At 61.7% G+C, this 17,294-nt stretch overlaps 1 protein-coding gene across 2 annotated transcripts; it reads right to left on the bottom strand.

Moving 5' to 3' along the window:
* Positions 1-363: 363 nt before the first annotated feature.
* GABBR1 (gamma-aminobutyric acid type B receptor subunit 1) lies at positions 364-15,093 on the bottom strand. 2 transcript variants are annotated; one of them, XM_084500929.1, is made up of 23 exons: positions 15,022-15,093; positions 14,809-14,878; positions 12,755-12,958; positions 12,466-12,654; positions 11,715-11,732; positions 10,225-10,385; positions 8,939-9,073; positions 8,178-8,348; positions 7,534-7,635; positions 7,150-7,215; positions 6,434-6,625; positions 6,077-6,319; positions 5,809-5,872; positions 4,737-4,814; positions 4,477-4,627; positions 4,065-4,197; positions 3,348-3,464; positions 3,159-3,269; positions 2,810-2,903; positions 2,456-2,583; positions 2,245-2,373; positions 1,962-2,105; positions 364-1,425 (listed from the first exon to the last, which is right to left on the bottom strand). In XM_084500929.1, exons 1-23 carry the CDS (start codon positions 15,055-15,057, stop codon positions 1,177-1,179), a joined length of 2,985 nt encoding a protein of 994 aa, XP_084357055.1. In that variant the 5' UTR covers positions 15,058-15,093; the 3' UTR covers positions 364-1,176. The 2 variants fall into 2 exon arrangements, with proteins under 2 accessions (XP_084357055.1, XP_084357056.1); XM_084500930.1 differs by having other exon boundaries at positions 3,159-3,266.
* Between the last annotated feature and the right edge of the window lie 2,201 nt (positions 15,094-17,294).

The following is a 17,294-nucleotide window of genomic DNA, read 5'->3' as shown; positions in this document are numbered from 1 at the left end:
CAATTTCCACCTCCCTCCGTGCCTGGCGCCGCCGCCAACTCCCCGGTCCCTATCGGAGCCGTCCCCAGCACCGGCTGTGTGTGTTTTGGGGGCGGGAGGGGTGAACCTGACCCCAAATAAAAGCAAAAAAAAACAAATAAAAGGGGAGGGGAACCACCATCCTGGGGGGGGGGGGTGCTAGCTGTCACCTTGAGGGTTTGTGCCCTGCGAGGGCGGCATCGGCTCCGGGATCGACCTCGGCTTTATGGCCACCCCAAATCCCAAGGGGCAGAGGGGGTAGGGATATTTTGGGGAGGGTCTTGGGGGGGGCACACCGAGGTGTTGGGATGGTTTCAGGCTCAGCAACGACAACGGAGACCGTGAGAAGAACCAGGGTCCGGTTGTCCACTACCGTGCGACCGTACACCCGAGGACCCCGACCCCGCCGTGCACAACGTCCCGCGGCCCCCGAACCCCCCCCACGGTGCCTTTGAGGGGGGCTGGGACCCCATTTTGGGGGTGGGCATGGACCCCCCCACCCCTCCCCATGCCGTGACCCGCCACGCCGGTCGCTACAAGCGGAGGAAGCCGCGCGCTACTACGCCTACGAGTAACTACGCGCGGTTGTAAGCTACAACCCGACGGAAAAAAAAGGAGAGGGGATGGGGGGGGGGGGACACACGGCGCTGCCTCTCCCCACCTCGATTCCAACCCTGGGGGGCGGTGGGAGGGGGTCGGACGGACAGACGGACGCCTGCTGCCCCCCGCCAGCCTCACCGGGAGGCTGCGGCATGAGTTGGTGGTGGAGGAGGAGGAGGAGGAGGAGGAAGATGATGAGGACCAAAAGGAGGGGAGCAGGGGATGCTCGGAGGGGGAAATCGTGGGGGTGTAACCCCTTCTGCGCCCGCCCCTCCCCTAATTAACCAACCGCCCTCCCCCTTCCCCAAAATTTCGCCTCCTGACCGCAAACGGAGGCAGGCGGCAAGCTGGGGAGGGGGGGGGGGGGGGGGGCGCCGCAACTGCCCCCCGGGGGTGAAGACAAAAGGGAAAAACGCCTTAAAAACAATAACAATGATAAGGCCAAGAGGCTCCGCCCCCCACAGCCCCACCCTGCTTAGCCCCGCCCTCTTTGGCCACACCCTTCTTAGCCCCAAATCCCAGCTCTTCGCCTCGCATCCCCCCCCCACCCCGGAGGGGTCACTTGTAGAGGAGGTGGACCCGGCTGCCGTCGCAGTTGCCCCGTCCCAGTTTGTCGGCTTGCTCCGACACCAGGCAGCGCACCAGGGGCAGGTTGGGTTGGTAGAAGGGGGCCGGGGCCGGGGCGGCCCCCAACCCCGGGGCAAAATGGTTATCGGCCTCCCGGGACGGGTTGGAGGAGCGGCGGCGCGAGCGGAGCTGCTGGCGGTCCTGGAGCTGCTGGCGGAGCTCCGACACCCGCTCCTCCTTCTGGGGAAAAAAAAAAAGGGGGGAAAAAAGGGATTGGGAAACAGCCCCTGACCCTAAGGGATGGGGGGAGCACCCCAGGGGTGATGCACCGGGGGTGGGTGCAGCTGTAGGGTGGCAAAACCCCGATATAATGCATTTAGGGGGTGCCCAACCTTTATGGGGTGTCCAAGCGTTATGGGGTATCCAACTGTTATGGGGTATCCGACTATTATGGGATGTCCCCAACACCTTGATGCTACAATGTCTTTATGGGGTGTCCCCAGTGCCCTGATCTTTATGGGGTATCCAACCTTTATGGGGTATCCCCAACACCATGACATTTTTATGGGGTGTTCCACCTTTATGGGGCATTCAAGAAGTATGGGATGTCCCCAACACCCCGATGCTATGACATCTTTATGGGATGTCCCACCTTTATGGGATGTCCCCGACACCCTCAATGCTACAAAACCCCTAACGAGGTGACCCCAGCACCCCGGCGCTACGACACCCGTGGGGGGCCGCACATCCCCCAGCGCATTTTGGGGTGCACCCACCTCGGCGATGATCTTCTCCAGCTCCCGGTTCTCCTTCTCCAGCAGCCGGGACTTCTCTTCCTCGTTGTTGTTGGTGGACGAGCCCGTCTTCATCGTGTCCTGCTGCTCCGACTGCCACTCGCCCCGGGTGATGAGGCGCCGCATCTGCGGGGCCCGCGACTCTCAGATCCTCACCCCAAAACCTAACACCCCCATCCGACGCCCAGAACCCCGCGAGACGGCCGTCCCCTCTCTGGTGGTCTTTTGGAGACCCCCCCCCAGCGCCCCCCGTCCCCGCTGTCACCTTGGGCACAAAGAGGACGACCAAAGTGATGTAGGAGGAGAAGACGACGGCCAACGAGGCGAAGGCGAAGGCCGCGTCCTGCTGGCTGCTGAGGATCATGGTGACAGGCGCGGTGATGAGGCAGAGGACCTGCGGGTGATATTTTGGGGGTCGCCCCGTGAGATATGGGGCAAAAGGACCCCCCCCCACAGCCCCCCTTCCCCAGGCTTACCGCCACGTTGTAGATGGCCATGCCCACGGCACGGTGGTCGTTGATCTTCTCGGTGGACACGCTCTTGGTCTCGTAGGCCAGGAAGATGCCCAGCAGCAGGAGCAGCCCCTTGAAGCCATAAAATATCCCTGGCGGGGGAGAATAAAGGGTAAAAGGGGGGGGTCACACATTGGTGGTCAAACAGGGAATGGGGGACCCCCCTTATCTGCCCCCCATGGGTCTCCTTTAGGACCTCTACCCCAACCCTCCTCATACCCCAAGTCTTGCTTGGAACCCCTTCCCCCCGCCATCCCCAAATTCCTGCCTGCCCCCCCCAGCCCCCAACCCCCTACCTCGACCCCCCCCTGTGCCCACCGAGCCATGTGTTCATCTTGGTGGAGCTGCAGTGCTCCAGCTGGGGCAGGATGGAGACGTCCGTGTCCGTCTTGGGCTCCTCCTTGGTGAACTCCTGGGGTGGCAAGGGCAGGAGGGGGCACATGGGTGGGGGAGCCTTGGCTGTGGGACCCCCCTGTGCCCCCCAGCAGCACCCTGATGCCATCGCCCCCCTCCCCCAGTGCTGTGAACTTCCCTCCAGCAGTGCCCTGGTGCTGTGAGCATCCCCCCTGCCACCACGAGCATCCCCCCCAACAATACCCTGCTGCTCTGAGCATCCCCCCGCTGCCGTGAACACCCCCCCAGCAGTGCCCTCAGCACCCCCTCCCACCTCAATGGTGCGGTGCAGGGGGTCCACGATCTGCCAGATGATCAGCGTCACCACGTCCAGCCCCACCAGCAGCCCCACGGTGGCATACAGCTTCCACGGCTCCAGGGTCTGCTTTGGGGGCACAGGGACACACAGGGTCAGCACGGCACCACGGCAATCCCCCACCCCCTCCTCCGGACGCCCCCTCACCTTCCGCTTCTCCTTCTTCTCCTCCTTCTTGGTGAAGACGGTGTGGACCCACCAGATCTTGGTGAACATGCTGCCGTAAGCCAGGCTGAACCCCAGCCCGAGCAGCCACAGCCGGGCCTGCGGAGGGTGTGTGGTGGCCCCATTGCTTGGCTGTGCTTAGACAGCGTCCTCCCCTTCCAGCTGCCCCCATCCCATGGTTGTAGCCACAACCATTCCCCCTCCAGCTGTTCCCTTCCCATGGTTCCATCTCTGACCATTCCCCCTTCAGCTGTCCCTATCCCATGGCTGTATCCCAACCATTCTCTCTCCAACTGTGCTCATCCCATGGCTCTACCCCTAGTTATTATTCCCCTTCCAGCTGTCCCCATCCTCTGGTTCTATCTCCAACCATTTTTCCTCCAGCTGTCCTCATCCCATAGCTGCATGCACCATCATTCCCCTTCCAACTGTACCCACAACCACTCCCCATCCAGCTGTCCCCATCCCATGGTTCCATCTCCAACCATTCTCTCTCCAACTGACCCCATCCCATGGTTGTATCCTCGGTTATTCCCCTTCCAGCTGTCCCCACCCCATGGTTCTATCTCCAACCATTCCTCCTCCACCTGTCCCCATCCCATAGCTGTACCCAGAACTCCCCCTCCACCCGTCCCAATCCCAAAGCTGTACCCAAAACCATTCCCCCTCCAGCTGCCTCCCTCCTCTGGCCACCCCTACCTGGCAGACGAAGGGGAAGAGCCCTGGCCCGATGTGGTATCCATCCAGCCCCAGGGGGAAGACGGCAGCGAGTGCCAGCGTGCAGCCCACGGCCGTCATGTTGTTCAGGTAGGGCTGGGAGTTCTGGATGTACCTGGAGGACACACGCAACAGGGACACGGGGCATCACCACCGCGCCAAGCTGACCCCCAATAGGACACGAGAAACCGAGGCACGAAGGGAGGTCAACGGACGCTGGGCACTGCGTGCTACAGGCTCAGCGCCGCCCGAAGCAACACGGGAAGAGGAGATTCCTACCAAGAGCAACCTCCCGTTGCCGTAGGAAGCACATGAGAGCACCCAAACGCCGGGAAAACGGTGACATTTGGGCTGATTCTCGGCCATCGGCCTCGGGGTAGGGGGTGTCACTGACCGGACGTGCCCGTTGTAGATGTTGAAGGCCAAGCAGATGATGGCCAAGAGGATGCCCAGCGAAGCCAGCACTGAGACGGAGATGAAGAGCTTCTGGGACAGGAACCGAAAGGTGGTGATGACCTTGGTGTAGTCAGCTGGTGGGGCACCTCCTGCAGAGCCCATGGCACAATTAGGGGGCACGGAGGGGCCCTTCCCCATGGCAGGAGCCCCATGGGTGCTCCCCCAAGCCCCCCCACATCCTCCCACCACCCCTCTCACCGATCCACTTGTCGTTGTTGTACCAGGAGAGGTTGTCCTTGGTGCTGTCGTAGTAGCCGATCTTCTTGTAGACACCTCCTGCAAGGGCAGTGGGGATGGGTCAAGGGGGAGGTGCAATGACCCCATTGGGATTGTTGGTGTTGGAAGGCACCCCTGGATCCACCTGGTCCACCCAGAGCTGGGTGCTCAGGACTACGTGCTGGTGGCTTTTGAAGATGAGGATGGAGACCCAACAACTTCTCTGGGGTGCCAGTGCTTGGTCACCTGCACCATGGCAGAGTGTTTCCTGATGTTCAGCTGGAGCAGCCCATCGTCCTTCCTTGACTCTCTGCAGTGTGGCCAGGTCTCTCTCATATGGGGGAGCCCAGAACTGGGCCCAGTACAGCTGGTGTGGCTGACCAGTACTGAGCAGAGTGGATCACCTCCCTTGACCTGCTGACAATGCTTCGCCTACTGCAGTCCAGGACACTTATCCTTGCTTGCAGCAAGGGCACATCACTGGTTCCTGTTCCACTTGGTGTCCCCACCAGGTCCCAGGACATGCTGGTGACTGTCCTCCAGCTGGACGTGGTGCCACTAATCACCACCCTCCAGATGGTTCAGCCAGTTCCCAACCCACCTCACCGTCTGCCCATCCATCAACAGCTTCTCTAGGATCTTATGGCAGTGCTGAAAGCCTTCCTGAAGTCCACCTAGACAACGTCCATCGCTCTCCCTTCATCTACCAGACCAGCAGAAGGTGGTCAAGTTGGCCAAGGCTGACATCCCCCTGTTGAATCCACGCTGACCGCTCCTGGTGACCTTCTTTGTCCTTTCCTGTCCCCCCTACCTCCTGACCACCTCCCTCCATCACACGCATGAGTGATTGCCTGCTAAGGCTTCGTGCCCTGTTGGCCCAAAGGGTTGTTGTGGTGTCCATCTTGGGGCACCAGTTCGCTGTTGTATGCTATTTATCGTGCAAACAAGAGGGTTTGATGTGTGCAACAGATGTGATGTTGCCTGCTACAAGCATCTCGTGATGAAGAGAACACATGGGACATGGTGACCGTATTGCACACCTGCGCTCACTCACCTTGAAGCTGCTCGATGAGTGTCCAGGCCATGCGGGACCCACTGGCGTCAAAGACAACGTGGCCCTGTGGGATGAGCATCAGGACACGGACCAGTCAGGCAGCAGGACCATGTGCCCAGCGGGTGCTAGGAGGCAAAGTTTTCGCCCATCTGGCACTTTTTGGGGGTGTTTCAGGGGACACCCTCAAAGGTTAAGGAGCTGGGGACGTGGGACACCTTGGTGGGGAGAAGGTGGACAGGGTTGGGGGATGCTCTGGGGTGCAACGCACCGAGACACCCTCAAAAGCAGAGGAGTTGAGGGCCCGGTAGATCTCATCGGTGATGTTCTTGTTGTTGTAGTTGAAGTCCTCCAGGCGCAGCCCTTTCTTGACCAGCTCTGCTGAGGTCTTGTTGAGGGCCAGGGCCAGCGCCCAGATGGCATCGTAGGCCAGCGGCGCCTCCTGGAAGCCGCCCGTCTCCTCTGGGTTCTTCCCCAGCCTCTTCTGCAGCTTCTCGATGAACTCCTGGGACGTCTGAGACAGGGACAGGGAGGTGGTGATGTGGTGGATGCAATGGAGAAGACCCTTGGTGTCCAAGCTGCCTTGCCTGCCCTCCCCGTTGGGATGTGTCCCCCCCCAGCCCTGTACCATGTTGGAGATACTGCGGGTGTTCTCAGGGTTGAGCATGACGATCTCGGTGGTGACGTGCCCCTCCACGGCCTCGGCCATCTCCGCCTCAGTGCAGTTGATGGCCGGGTCTTTGATGCGGAACCAGTTGTCGGCGTACCAGCCGATGAGGAACCAGACGTACTTCTTGCCATACAGCTTCTCCTTGTAGACCTGGGCGGGCCGCGGGGCAGCTGCTTTCATCCCGTCACCCTTTGCTCATCTAGCATCCTTCTTCCCAGCTCGTTCATCCATCCAGCCATCAGTCCATCCACAGCCTGTCCATCCATCCAGACCTTTGTCCATCCTGACCTTTGTCCATCCATCCTGATGTTTGTCCATCCATACCTCTGCCCATCATTCCAGACCTCTGGCCATCCACACCCCGTTCATCCATCCAGACCTTCGTCCACCCACTCTTCACCCTGTGCCTTCACTCAACAACCGCTCTTCCCACCATCCCACTTGCCCACCCACCCATTTGTCCACCCATCTGACCACACTCACATCTCCCCATGCTTCCACCCATCCGTCCCACCACCACCTTTCTGTCCTCTCACCCACGTGCCCCACCACCCTTTTCTCCATCCCACCATCCATCACCCTACATCCACCCTCCTCCATTCCACGTGCTCCCTCATGCCCCACTGGTGCCTGCCCCACTGGTGTCCACCCCTTTCCACCCATGTGCTCCTCACCTCGCAGAAGACCTTACGCGCCTCCGTCTCGTAGAAGAGCCCCACAATGATACGGGCGTCCTGGCGCTGCAGGGAGACAACTCACCCTGAGGTGGGACGTTTGCTCCCGGGGCTTACACAAACCCAACCCCACCCACCCTCATTTGCATAAATTTGAATAGGAAGGTGGAGCTGGCAGTTAAAACTCAGTGTTGCCCGTCATGGACACGGCTCCTCATCCAGGTGGAGGAGATGCAGGTTCACATCCCCACCTTGACCTGGATGCTTGGGCATCCTGGGGTGGCTCTGCTCTCTTGTTGGGGTTCGGGGCATGGCTCCAGAAGCACCCCAGTGGTTTCGGGCACCGGAAGGAGGACTTTGGGGATGCAGGCAAGGTGGGCTCACCTTGAGGTTGCGCACAGGTGCGGCGGGGTCAGAGAAGAAGCTCTGGCGGAAGGTGATCTCCAGGCCGGCTTCCTTCACCCGCTGGTCCAGGTCATCAAGGGTCTGGTGGGGGGGCCGGCAGGGCGGGGAGTGGGCAGACAGGGGGCAGGCAGATGGGGTGGGGGAGGTCAGAAGGGAAAGAGAGTGCAGAGTGAGCCCGGGGAGGGTGGAGGGGCATCAAGCAAGGGATACAGGTAGGTTGGGTTGGGTAGGGTCAGGTCAGGTAAAACTGAGTTGGGTTGGGTTGAGTCAGGATGAGTTGGGTTGGGATGAGTTGGATCGGGATGAGTTGGGATGAGTTGGGTCGGGTCAAGTCGGGTTGGGTTGAGTTGGGATGAGTTGGGTTGAGTTGGGTCAGGTTGGGATAGGTTGAGTTGGATTGGGTTGAGTTGGGTCAGGTCAGGTGGGGTTGGGTTGGGTTGGGTCAGGTCTGGTTGAGTTGAGTTGGGTTGGGTTGGGTCAGGTCAGGCTGGGTTAGGTTGGGTCACGAACCATGGGGTCATCAGGATGGGGGCAAGCAGCGGTGCAGCAGATTTTGGGGATGTCGTGGAGGGCATGGCAGCAGGGTCGAAGCAGGTTTGAGGGGGGGTCTCCAGCGTGCGTACCGAGGTGAAGACCTCCGTGGTCTGCTGGATGGTGGCGATCTTGGTCCAGCCCCACTTCTTGAAGAGCTGGACACGCGTGGGGTTGTGCAGAGTGGCCGAGGGGTGGGTGCGGAAGAAAGTGGGGAAGCGCTGGCGGTTGGAGAGGGCAGGGGAGCTTGAGCCGTAGGAGAGCTGCGAGGGGAGGGGGAAGAGCAGAGGGGGGTCGTGAGCCCCCCAAAAAGTCGAAAGCAACAAGCACACGCGAAGCAACAACCAGAAGGCAACAAGCGTGCACATAACAACCTGAAAGCAACAAGCAGACACACAGCAACAACTGCAAATGGAAGAACAACCTGAAAGCAACAAGCGCACGCGTTAACAACTCAAAAGCAACCACACGTGCAGCAACAACCCGAAAGCAACAAGCACATATACAAAAACAGCCTGAAAGCAACAGCTGCGCACACAGCGACACCCCGGAAGCAACGACACGTGTAGCAACAACCCGAAAGCAACAACCACGCACGTAGGAGCAACCTGATGGCAAGAAGCACACGCAGAGCAACAACCACGCGCGTAGCAGCACTCGCACACGTCCTTGGCATGCGGTGGCTGCAGCCGTGCAGGCAACACAACAACGCGTTGCTGCGTGCAATGCGACACACGTGCACCACCACTGCTGAGCACCAGTGCAACCACGCCATCTCCGTCCCCAGCAGCATCGGGGAGGTCAGCACCCTGTGTTACCCCCCCCCCCCAGGACCCTGGGTGTTGCCCCTCACCACGATCAGGTTCCACATGCGGGCGGCTTCGGCCACAAGCGTGGAGACGCTGCTGCAGCCGGGCATGAGGATGATCTTGATGGGGTCGTTGTAGAGCAGCTCATACAGGTACTTGGTGGCCTGGCCTGGGTCACACTGGGGGGGGGGGGGGGGGAACAGGGACACAAGGATCAAGCAGCTGCTGGACCCCCCCACTGTTTCCTCACTGCCCCTTTTCCCCATCCCAGTTCCCCCAGTTTAACCCATTGCCCCCATTCCCCTCCTGGTGGTGGGGTTGGATCCGCTTCCCAAAAAAAACTATATAAAAGGGAAAGGGGGGGGGGGGTCTGGGTTCCCACGGGGGGGCCCCCCGATGTTCCGGCTCCCTCCCTGGGGGGGCTGTGAATAATTCAGGGCACGGAGGCGCCGTCGCCACGGCAACCCAGCGGCAGACCCAGCAGCATCCGCTGCCGTGGCAACCGGGCTGGATGGGGGGGGGGGATGCAGGAAAAAAAAAAAGGGGGGGGGGGGGATGGGGACAGAAAGGGGGAATTGGGGGTGCAGGACAGACGGACACTGGGATAAGGGACAGATGGACGGGGATGGGGACATGAGAGGGACCCCCACTGCTTCCCCTTGCTATGGGGTAGGTTTATGCCCGTGACCCCCCCCCCAGCACATCCAAGCCCCCCACCAGTGCCCCAAATACCCTGGTCCCATCCTAGCCCCCTTCCCCACCCTCTGCCCCTGCCCTGTGTAGCCCTATATATCTGTGGTGTCATTGCCACCCTGCCCCATATATCTGCCCCCCCCCAACCCAGCCCCCAATTTATCTGCCTCGTCCTTGTCACCCTGCCCTATATGTCCCGTCCCACCTCGGTCACCCCATCCCATGTCCCTGCCCTATAGCTCTGCCCCATCCCGGCCACCCTGCCCCATCCTGCTGTCCCTATACCCTGCCCTATAGCTCTGCCCCCCATCCCCACCACCCCTCACCACGCCCCCATCCCTGTCCCCATCCCCACTGCCCCCCACCATGTCCCTGTCTCCCCCAACCCTCCCCACATCCCCATCCCATTGCCCCTCACCACGTCCCCATCCCCACTGCCCCCCATCCCCACTGCCCCCCACCACGTCCCTGTCCCCCTCCCCATGTCCCCATCCCTGTCCCCATCCCCATCACCCCTCCCCACATTCCCATTCCCACTGCCCCCCATCCCCACCACCCCTCCCCACCTCCCCATCCCCACCCTACACCCCCATACCCCCCTCCCCACCTCCCCTTACCCCCGCCGCCCCCTCCCCACCTTGCTGTCGTGGTGGATGAGGCGCAGCTCGTAGTCGGGCAGGATGTCCCTCCGGCTGTTGACGTCCTCCAGCGCCATGCGGACGGCGGGCAGGCACGCTTGCCCCCCCGGCCACCCCCCGCTCATGGGGAAGAGCGCCCCGACGTGCACGGCCTTCTTGCCTGTCCCCCCCGGCGGGCGCGACACCAGCAGGGCGCTGAGCACCAGCAGCCAGCGCGGGGAGCCGGGGGGGACCGCGGGGACGCTCGCCATGGTGGGTCAGGGCGAGGGGGGGGGCAGGCTGGCCATGGCGGGGGGCTCGGGGTGGGGGGGGGGACGGAGGCACCGGAGGAATGGCAATGAGGGTTTTTTGGGGGGTGGGGGGGGTGGAGGGGTGGCAAGGGAAGAGGGGTGGGGAGGGGAAAGAAGGAAGGATGGAGAGGGGGGTGCAGAGCAGAAAGGGGGGTGCAGAGCAGAAAGGGGGGTGCAGAGCAGAGAAGGATGCAAAGCAGAGAAGAGGATGCAAAGCAAAAAAGAGGATGCAAAGCAAAAAAGGGGGATGGATGCAAAGCAGGAAAGGATGCAAAGCAGAAAAAGGAGGGTGCAAAGCAGGAAAGGAGGGTGCGAGGCAGGAAAAAAAGGTGCAAAACAGGCAAAGGGTGCAAAGCAGGAAGGGAGGACGGATGCAAAGCAGAAAGGGAAGAATGCAAAGCCGAAAAGGAGGATGGATGCAAAGCTGGAGAGGACGCAAAGCAAAAAGGAGGATGGATGCAAAGCAGAAAAGGAGGACGCAGAGCAGAAAAGGAGGATGGATGCGAAGCAGAAAGGTTGCAAAACAGAAAGGAGGATGGATGCAAAGCTGAAAAAGAGGGGGGGGGGTGCAAAACAGAAAAACAGGAGGCTGGAGGGCAGGGGGACGAAAGGACGGGGGAGGACGGAGGCTGGAGAGCGGCGAGGCAGACGGAGGGCGAGCGGAAGGACGGACGGGTGGACGGAGGGGCTGGGGGTGCCGGGGGTGGGGGGGGGCTGGAGGGGAAAAAAAAAGGGGACGGGGAGCGGAGAGGCAGAGGGACGGAGCCGGAGGGACGGAGGAAAGCGGGGATGGAGGATGCTGGGGGGGGGGGGGGAGGCGGGGGCGGATGGGTGATGGAGGACGGGGAGGGAGGGAGATGAGGCGGAGGCTGGGGGGGCGCAGAGGGAGGCTGGGAGAAGGAGGAGGAGGAGGAGGAGGAGGAGGCGGAGAGGGGCGGCTCCCGCCCCATCGCCCCCCTTTGCACGATGGGGGGGGCTTCGGGGGGTCCCATAGGGATGTGGGGGGCTCCCGATGCCCCCCCACCCCCCCGGATGAAGAGAGGGGTAGGTGGGGGGAGAGGGGGCCCTGAGGATGCTGCCCCCCACCCCCAGTGCCATGAACCCCTAAGGGAGCTGGGGGGGGCTGGGGTTGCCCCCACCCAGGGGAGAGGGGACCGGGGTTTGGGGGGGGGGGGGGGGGCACATGGGGCCAGACTCACCTGAGAGAGGGCGACGAACTGCGGGGGAGGGGGAACTGAGTCACAGAGAGACCCCCCCATGGGGACCAGGACTCCCCAGGGACATGAACCCCCACCCCAGAGTCCCCCCCAGCCCCATGGGTACCCCAAGGGGTCCTACCACAGAGGTCCCACAGGGATCTGAACCCCCTACTGCAGAGACCCCCAAAGCCCAGGGGCCCCCGTAACGGCCTGAATCCCCATCCCGAAGACCCCATAGGGGCCTTATCCCATACTGCAGACCCCATAAGGACCTTAACCTCCATCCCGGACAACCCCCAACCCCACAGGCACCCCATAAGGACCTGAACCCCCAACCCAGAGACCCCATACGGACCTGAACCCCTACTGCAGAGACCCCCCAATCCCACAGGCACCCCATAAGGACCTGAACCCCCAACCTAGAGACCCCATATGGACCTGAACCCCCCTCCCAGAGAACCCCAACCCCAAAGGCACTCCACAGGGTCCTGAACCCCTACTGCAGAGACCCCTGAAGCCCATGGACACCCTATAGGGACCTGAACCTCCATCTCAAAGACCCTACAGTGACCTAAACCCCCACCACAGAGGTCCCTCAATCCCATAGACACCCCACAGAGACCTGAACTCCCACCCCAGAGACCCCTCAAACCCCACGAACACCTCGTAGAGTCCCAAAACCCTATCCCAGAAACCCCCCTGGACACCTGAACCCCCACCCCGGAGATCCCCAAACCCCATGGACACTCACGCTCGCAGACGGGTTTCGGGGTGCTCCACCGCCCCAGCTTGGTGCAGTTGCTGCGGGGGCTGCCCAGCAGGCGGAACCCGGGGTTGCAGCTGTACTCAGTCCACGTCCCCTCCACCGGCACCCGCTCCATCGCCCGCGCCACCGCCTGCCCGTTCTCCAGGCTCAGGTGCATTTTGGGGCAAGTCCGCACTAAAACGGGGGCGCAAAGCCTCAGCCCCGTGTCTTTTCCCCATGAAAACCCTGATTTTTTTTTTTTTTTTTTGGGGGGGGGGAGGAGGTGGAGGCTCACAGCAGCGGCTGGGGTGTCCCATGGCGGTCCAGGTGCCGTTGCGCTGGCATTTGCGCACCTTGGGCCCCACGATCTCGCGGTCGGGGCGGCAGACGTACTCGATCTCGTAGTCGAAGGGGAGGAAGCGGACGCTCTGGACCTCCTCCGGGGTCAGCCCCCGGTAGCGGATGCCCCCGTCCCGCGGCGGGTGGATGATCTCGCAGCCTGCGGCGGGGACGAGACGGAGGACGCGGCCGAGGAGGCGGCGGGGACGCGGCGGAGGAGGATGCGGTAGGGACGTGCTGGAGGACATGGTGGAGGACGCGGTGGGGATGTAGTGGGGGACACGGTGGAGGAGGACATGGCAGGGATGTGCTGGAGCACGTGGTGGAGGATGTGGTAGAAGAGAACGTGGTGGGGATGTAGTGGGGGACGTGGTAGAGGAGGACGTGGTGAGGATGTGCTGGAGGACGTGGTGGAGGACGTGGTAGAGGAGGACATGGTAGGGAAGTACTGGAGGACATGGTGAAGGACGTGGTGGAGATGTAGTGGGGGACATGGTGAAGGAGAACATGGTGAGGATGGTGGAGGACATGGTTGAAGAGGACATGGTAGGGATGTGCTGGTGGACATAGTGAAGGACGCAGTAGAAGAGGATCCAGCGGGGATGTAGCGGAGGACATGGTGGAGGACCTGATGGGGATGTGCTGGAGGACATGGTGGAAGTGGACATGGTAGGGAAGTACTGGAGAACATGGAGGAGGACATGGTGGGGAAGTATTGGAGGACGTGGTGGAGGATGTGGTAGAAGAGAACATGGTAGGGATGTAGTGGGGGACGTGGTAGAGGAGGACATGGTGAGGATGTGCTGGAGGACATGGTTGAAGAGGACATGGTAGGGATGTGCTGGAGCACGTGGTGGAGGACGTGGTGGAGATGTAGTGGGGGACGTGGTAGAGGAGGACATGGTAGGGAAGTACTGGAGGATGTGGTGGAGGACGTGGTGGAGATGTAGTGGGGGACATGGTGCAGGAGGACATGGTGAGGATATGCTGGAGGACATGGTTGAAGAGGACATGGTAGGGATGTGCTGGAGCACGTGGTGGAGGACGTGGTGGGGAACATGGTGGAGGACATGGTAGGGATGTGCTGGTGGACATAGTGAAGGACGCAGTAGAAGAGGATCCAGTGGGGATGTAGTGGAGGACATGGTGGAGGACCTGATGGGGATGTGCTGGAGGACATGGTTGAAGTGGACATGGTAGGGAATTACAGGAGGACGTGGTGGAGGACGTAGTGGGGATGTGCTGGAGGACATGGGAGAAGAGGACATGGTAGGGAAGTACTGGAGAACATGGAGGAGGACATGGTGGGGAAGTATTGGAGGACGTGGTGGAGGATGTGGTAGAAGAGAACATGGTAGGGATGTAGTGGGGGATGTGGTAGAGGAGAACATGGTGAGGATGTGCTGGAGGACATGGTTGAGGACATGATGGGGATGTGCTGGAGGACACGGTAGAAGTGGACATGGTAGGGAAGTACTGGAGGACATGGTAGAGGACGTGGTAGAGGAAGACATGGTGGAGGATGTGGTGGAAGAGGACATGGTGGGGATGTAGTGGGGGACGTGGTAGAGGAGGATGTGGTGAGGATGTGCTGGAGGACATGGGAGAAGAGGACATGGTAGGGAAGTACTGGAGAACATGGTGGAGGATGTGGTGGGGATGTAGTGGGGGACACGGTGGAGGACACGGTAGAGGAGGACATGGTTGGGATATGGAGGAGGACAGGGTGGAGGACACGGCAGAGGACACCGCAAAGGAAAACACGGTCGGGATTTGGTGGAGGACGTGGTGGGGACGTGGAGGAGGACACACCGGAGGACGTGCTTGAAGACTTGGTGGGGGACACCACGGAGGTTACTGGGGACGTTGTAGGGACACTGTGGAGGACGCGGTGGAGGACACCACGGGGATTGTTGGGACTGCGGCGGGGACATGCTGGAGACGTGATGGAGGCAGCGGAGGACGCAGCGGTGGAGGACGCGGCAGAGGACGCGTCGGCCTCCCACCTACCTTCAGTCAGGTTGACGCGTACGGCCGCCTGGCCGCGCGCCGCACTCAGCGCCAGCAGCACCAGCAGCACCTGCAGGGGCAGCGGCCCCACACTTATGGGGGCACTTATGGGGCCGGGGGGGGGAATATAGGGGGATATAGGGGGGCGCGTGGGGACATCGTGGGCATCCGTGTCCCCCACCTCCCCCCAGGTCGGCCGCTTGGGCCCCTTACCCTGCCGTGGGGCAGGATCCGTCCCGTCCCCTCCATGCTGGCCGCCGGTGGGGACGTCACCGCTGCTGTCACCTGCGGGGACAGCCCCTATAGAGCCTGCCCCACACACTCCGCAGCCCCTGGAGAGCACTCCCCCCCCTGCCTTGAGACCCCTATGTAGGGTACACCCCCTATAGGGTAACATCCCCTATATAGGGTACGTGCCCTATATAGGGTATGTCCCCCCCACCCTTCATCCCCTATAAATTATGCCCCACATGCCCTATATACAGTGCCACCCTATCGATTACGCCTTGCATGCCCTGCATCCCCTATAAATTATGCCCCTGGTGCTCTACAACCCCTATATATTACATCCCCTCTACAGCAACCCCACATGCCCTGCATCCCTTATAGAGCACACCCCCTATAGAGCACACCCCACATGCCCTGCATGCCCTATACAGAGTATGCCCCCTACAGAGTACCCCTCTACATAGTATGACCCACATGCCCTATATCTCGTATACAGCGCACACCCCCTATAGAACACACCCCTTACAGAGCACACCCCACGTGCCCTGCATCCCCTAGAGAGCGCGCCCCACAAGCCTTTGCATCCCCTATATAAAGCCCCTCAACTACAAATTACACCCTACTCGCCCCGCGTCCCCTATAGGTTATATACCCTACAGCACAGCACGCCCCACGTGCCCTGCGTCCCCTATAGGGCACGCCGCGCCGCACGTGCCCGCAGACAAAACAGATCATCCCCTATGGAGCACGCCCGGCCACGCGCGTGCGCACGCACAAGTGCAGCGTCCCCTATAGAGCGCCGCCCCGGGGCACGCACGCGCCGAGCCCCTATAGAGCACGCCCCGGGGCTCTACAAGGGCTGCAGCCACACGCAGCATCCCCTATGGCACACGCAGGCACTCCCTGACCTATAGGTGCCCTTACACGCGGCCCTATAGGTCCCCAAGGTGCACCCCACAAATCCTGGAGGTGCACGTGCAAAGTGCAAACGGCAGCCTGCCTGCGCGTGGTGCGAGCCTGCACCCCGCTTTGTGTGTGCAAATTGCAAGCTGCACCCCGCCTGCACATGCAGCGTGCAAAGTGCACCCCCTTTGTACATGCAGTGTGCAAGGTGCACCCCGTGTGCACGTGCAAAGTGCAAGGTGCACCCCCTTTGTGCATGCACCGTGCAAGGTGCACCCTGCTTGCACATGCAGCGTGCAAGGTGCACCCCCTTTGTGCATGCAGTGTGCAAGGTGCACCCTGCTTGCAAAGTGCAAACTGCACCCCCTTTGTACATGCATGGTGCAAGTGGCACCCCCTTTGTGCAAGCTGCACCCCACGTGCACATGGAAAGTGCAAGCTGCACCCCATCAATGCACGGCCAGTGCAAGCTGCACCCCACTTGCACATGCAAGGTGCACGCCACACCCTGCTTGCACACGCACGCGCCCGTGCAAGCTGCACCCGCACCGGCTCCTCCCTGCGTGCAGCGCGGTGCAAGCCCCACCCGGGCAACCCCCCCCCCCCCCGGCTTTGCACGCCCGCTTTGCACGCCCGGCCTGCACAAAGGAGCCTGCCCTGAAGCTGGGGGTGCGATGCTTTTTTTTTTGGGGGGGGGGGGGGTTTCCCCTGAGCATCCCCCCCCCCCCTCCCGCAGCACCGCTAGGCCCTGGGGTAATTAAGCCGGGCACTAATGAGGGCTGACGCTAACTAAGGCAGTTGCTTGGATACTGCTGAGCTCAGGCCCTGCAGGGCCCCCCCCCCCCACCGGACCCTCGGGCCCCCCCCCTCTTTATTGTCCCCCCACCCCCCACATCGAGGGGGGGGGGGGGGGGTCATGGGATGGGGGGGAGGCAAAATTGGGATGGGGGAGGTCTAAGAATATGGGGGGGGGTCCTGGATGGGGGGGGGGCTGAAAATAGAAAGGGGGGGTCCTTGAAAAGGGGGGGGGTCCTGAAAATGAGGGGGGCTGGAAAAGGAAGGGGGCTCTGGAAATAGGGGGGGGCTCTGAAATAGAGGGGGAGGGTCCCTGAAAACAAGGGGGGGGTGTCCCTGGATGTAAGGGGGGGGGTCCCTGGATAAGGGGGGTTTTTTAAAAATGGGGGGGGGGCCCCTGGATGTGGGGGGGGGTCCTGAATAAAGGGAGGGGGTCCTGAACATGGGGGGGTCCTGGATATACCGGTGGGGGGGGGCCTTGGATATAGGGAGGGGGTCCCAGGCCTGGAGGGGGGGGTCAGAGGCCCCAGAATAAGGGAGAGTTTATTGGGGGGGGGGGT

The sequence above is a fragment of the Aythya ferina genome (assembly GCF_964211825.1).
Source record: "Aythya ferina genome assembly, chromosome: 30".
Classification (NCBI taxonomy): domain Eukaryota; kingdom Metazoa; phylum Chordata; class Aves; order Anseriformes; family Anatidae; genus Aythya; species Aythya ferina.
Note: the sequence above shows the minus strand (reverse complement) of the source record. Positions and strands in the feature narration are given on the sequence as shown.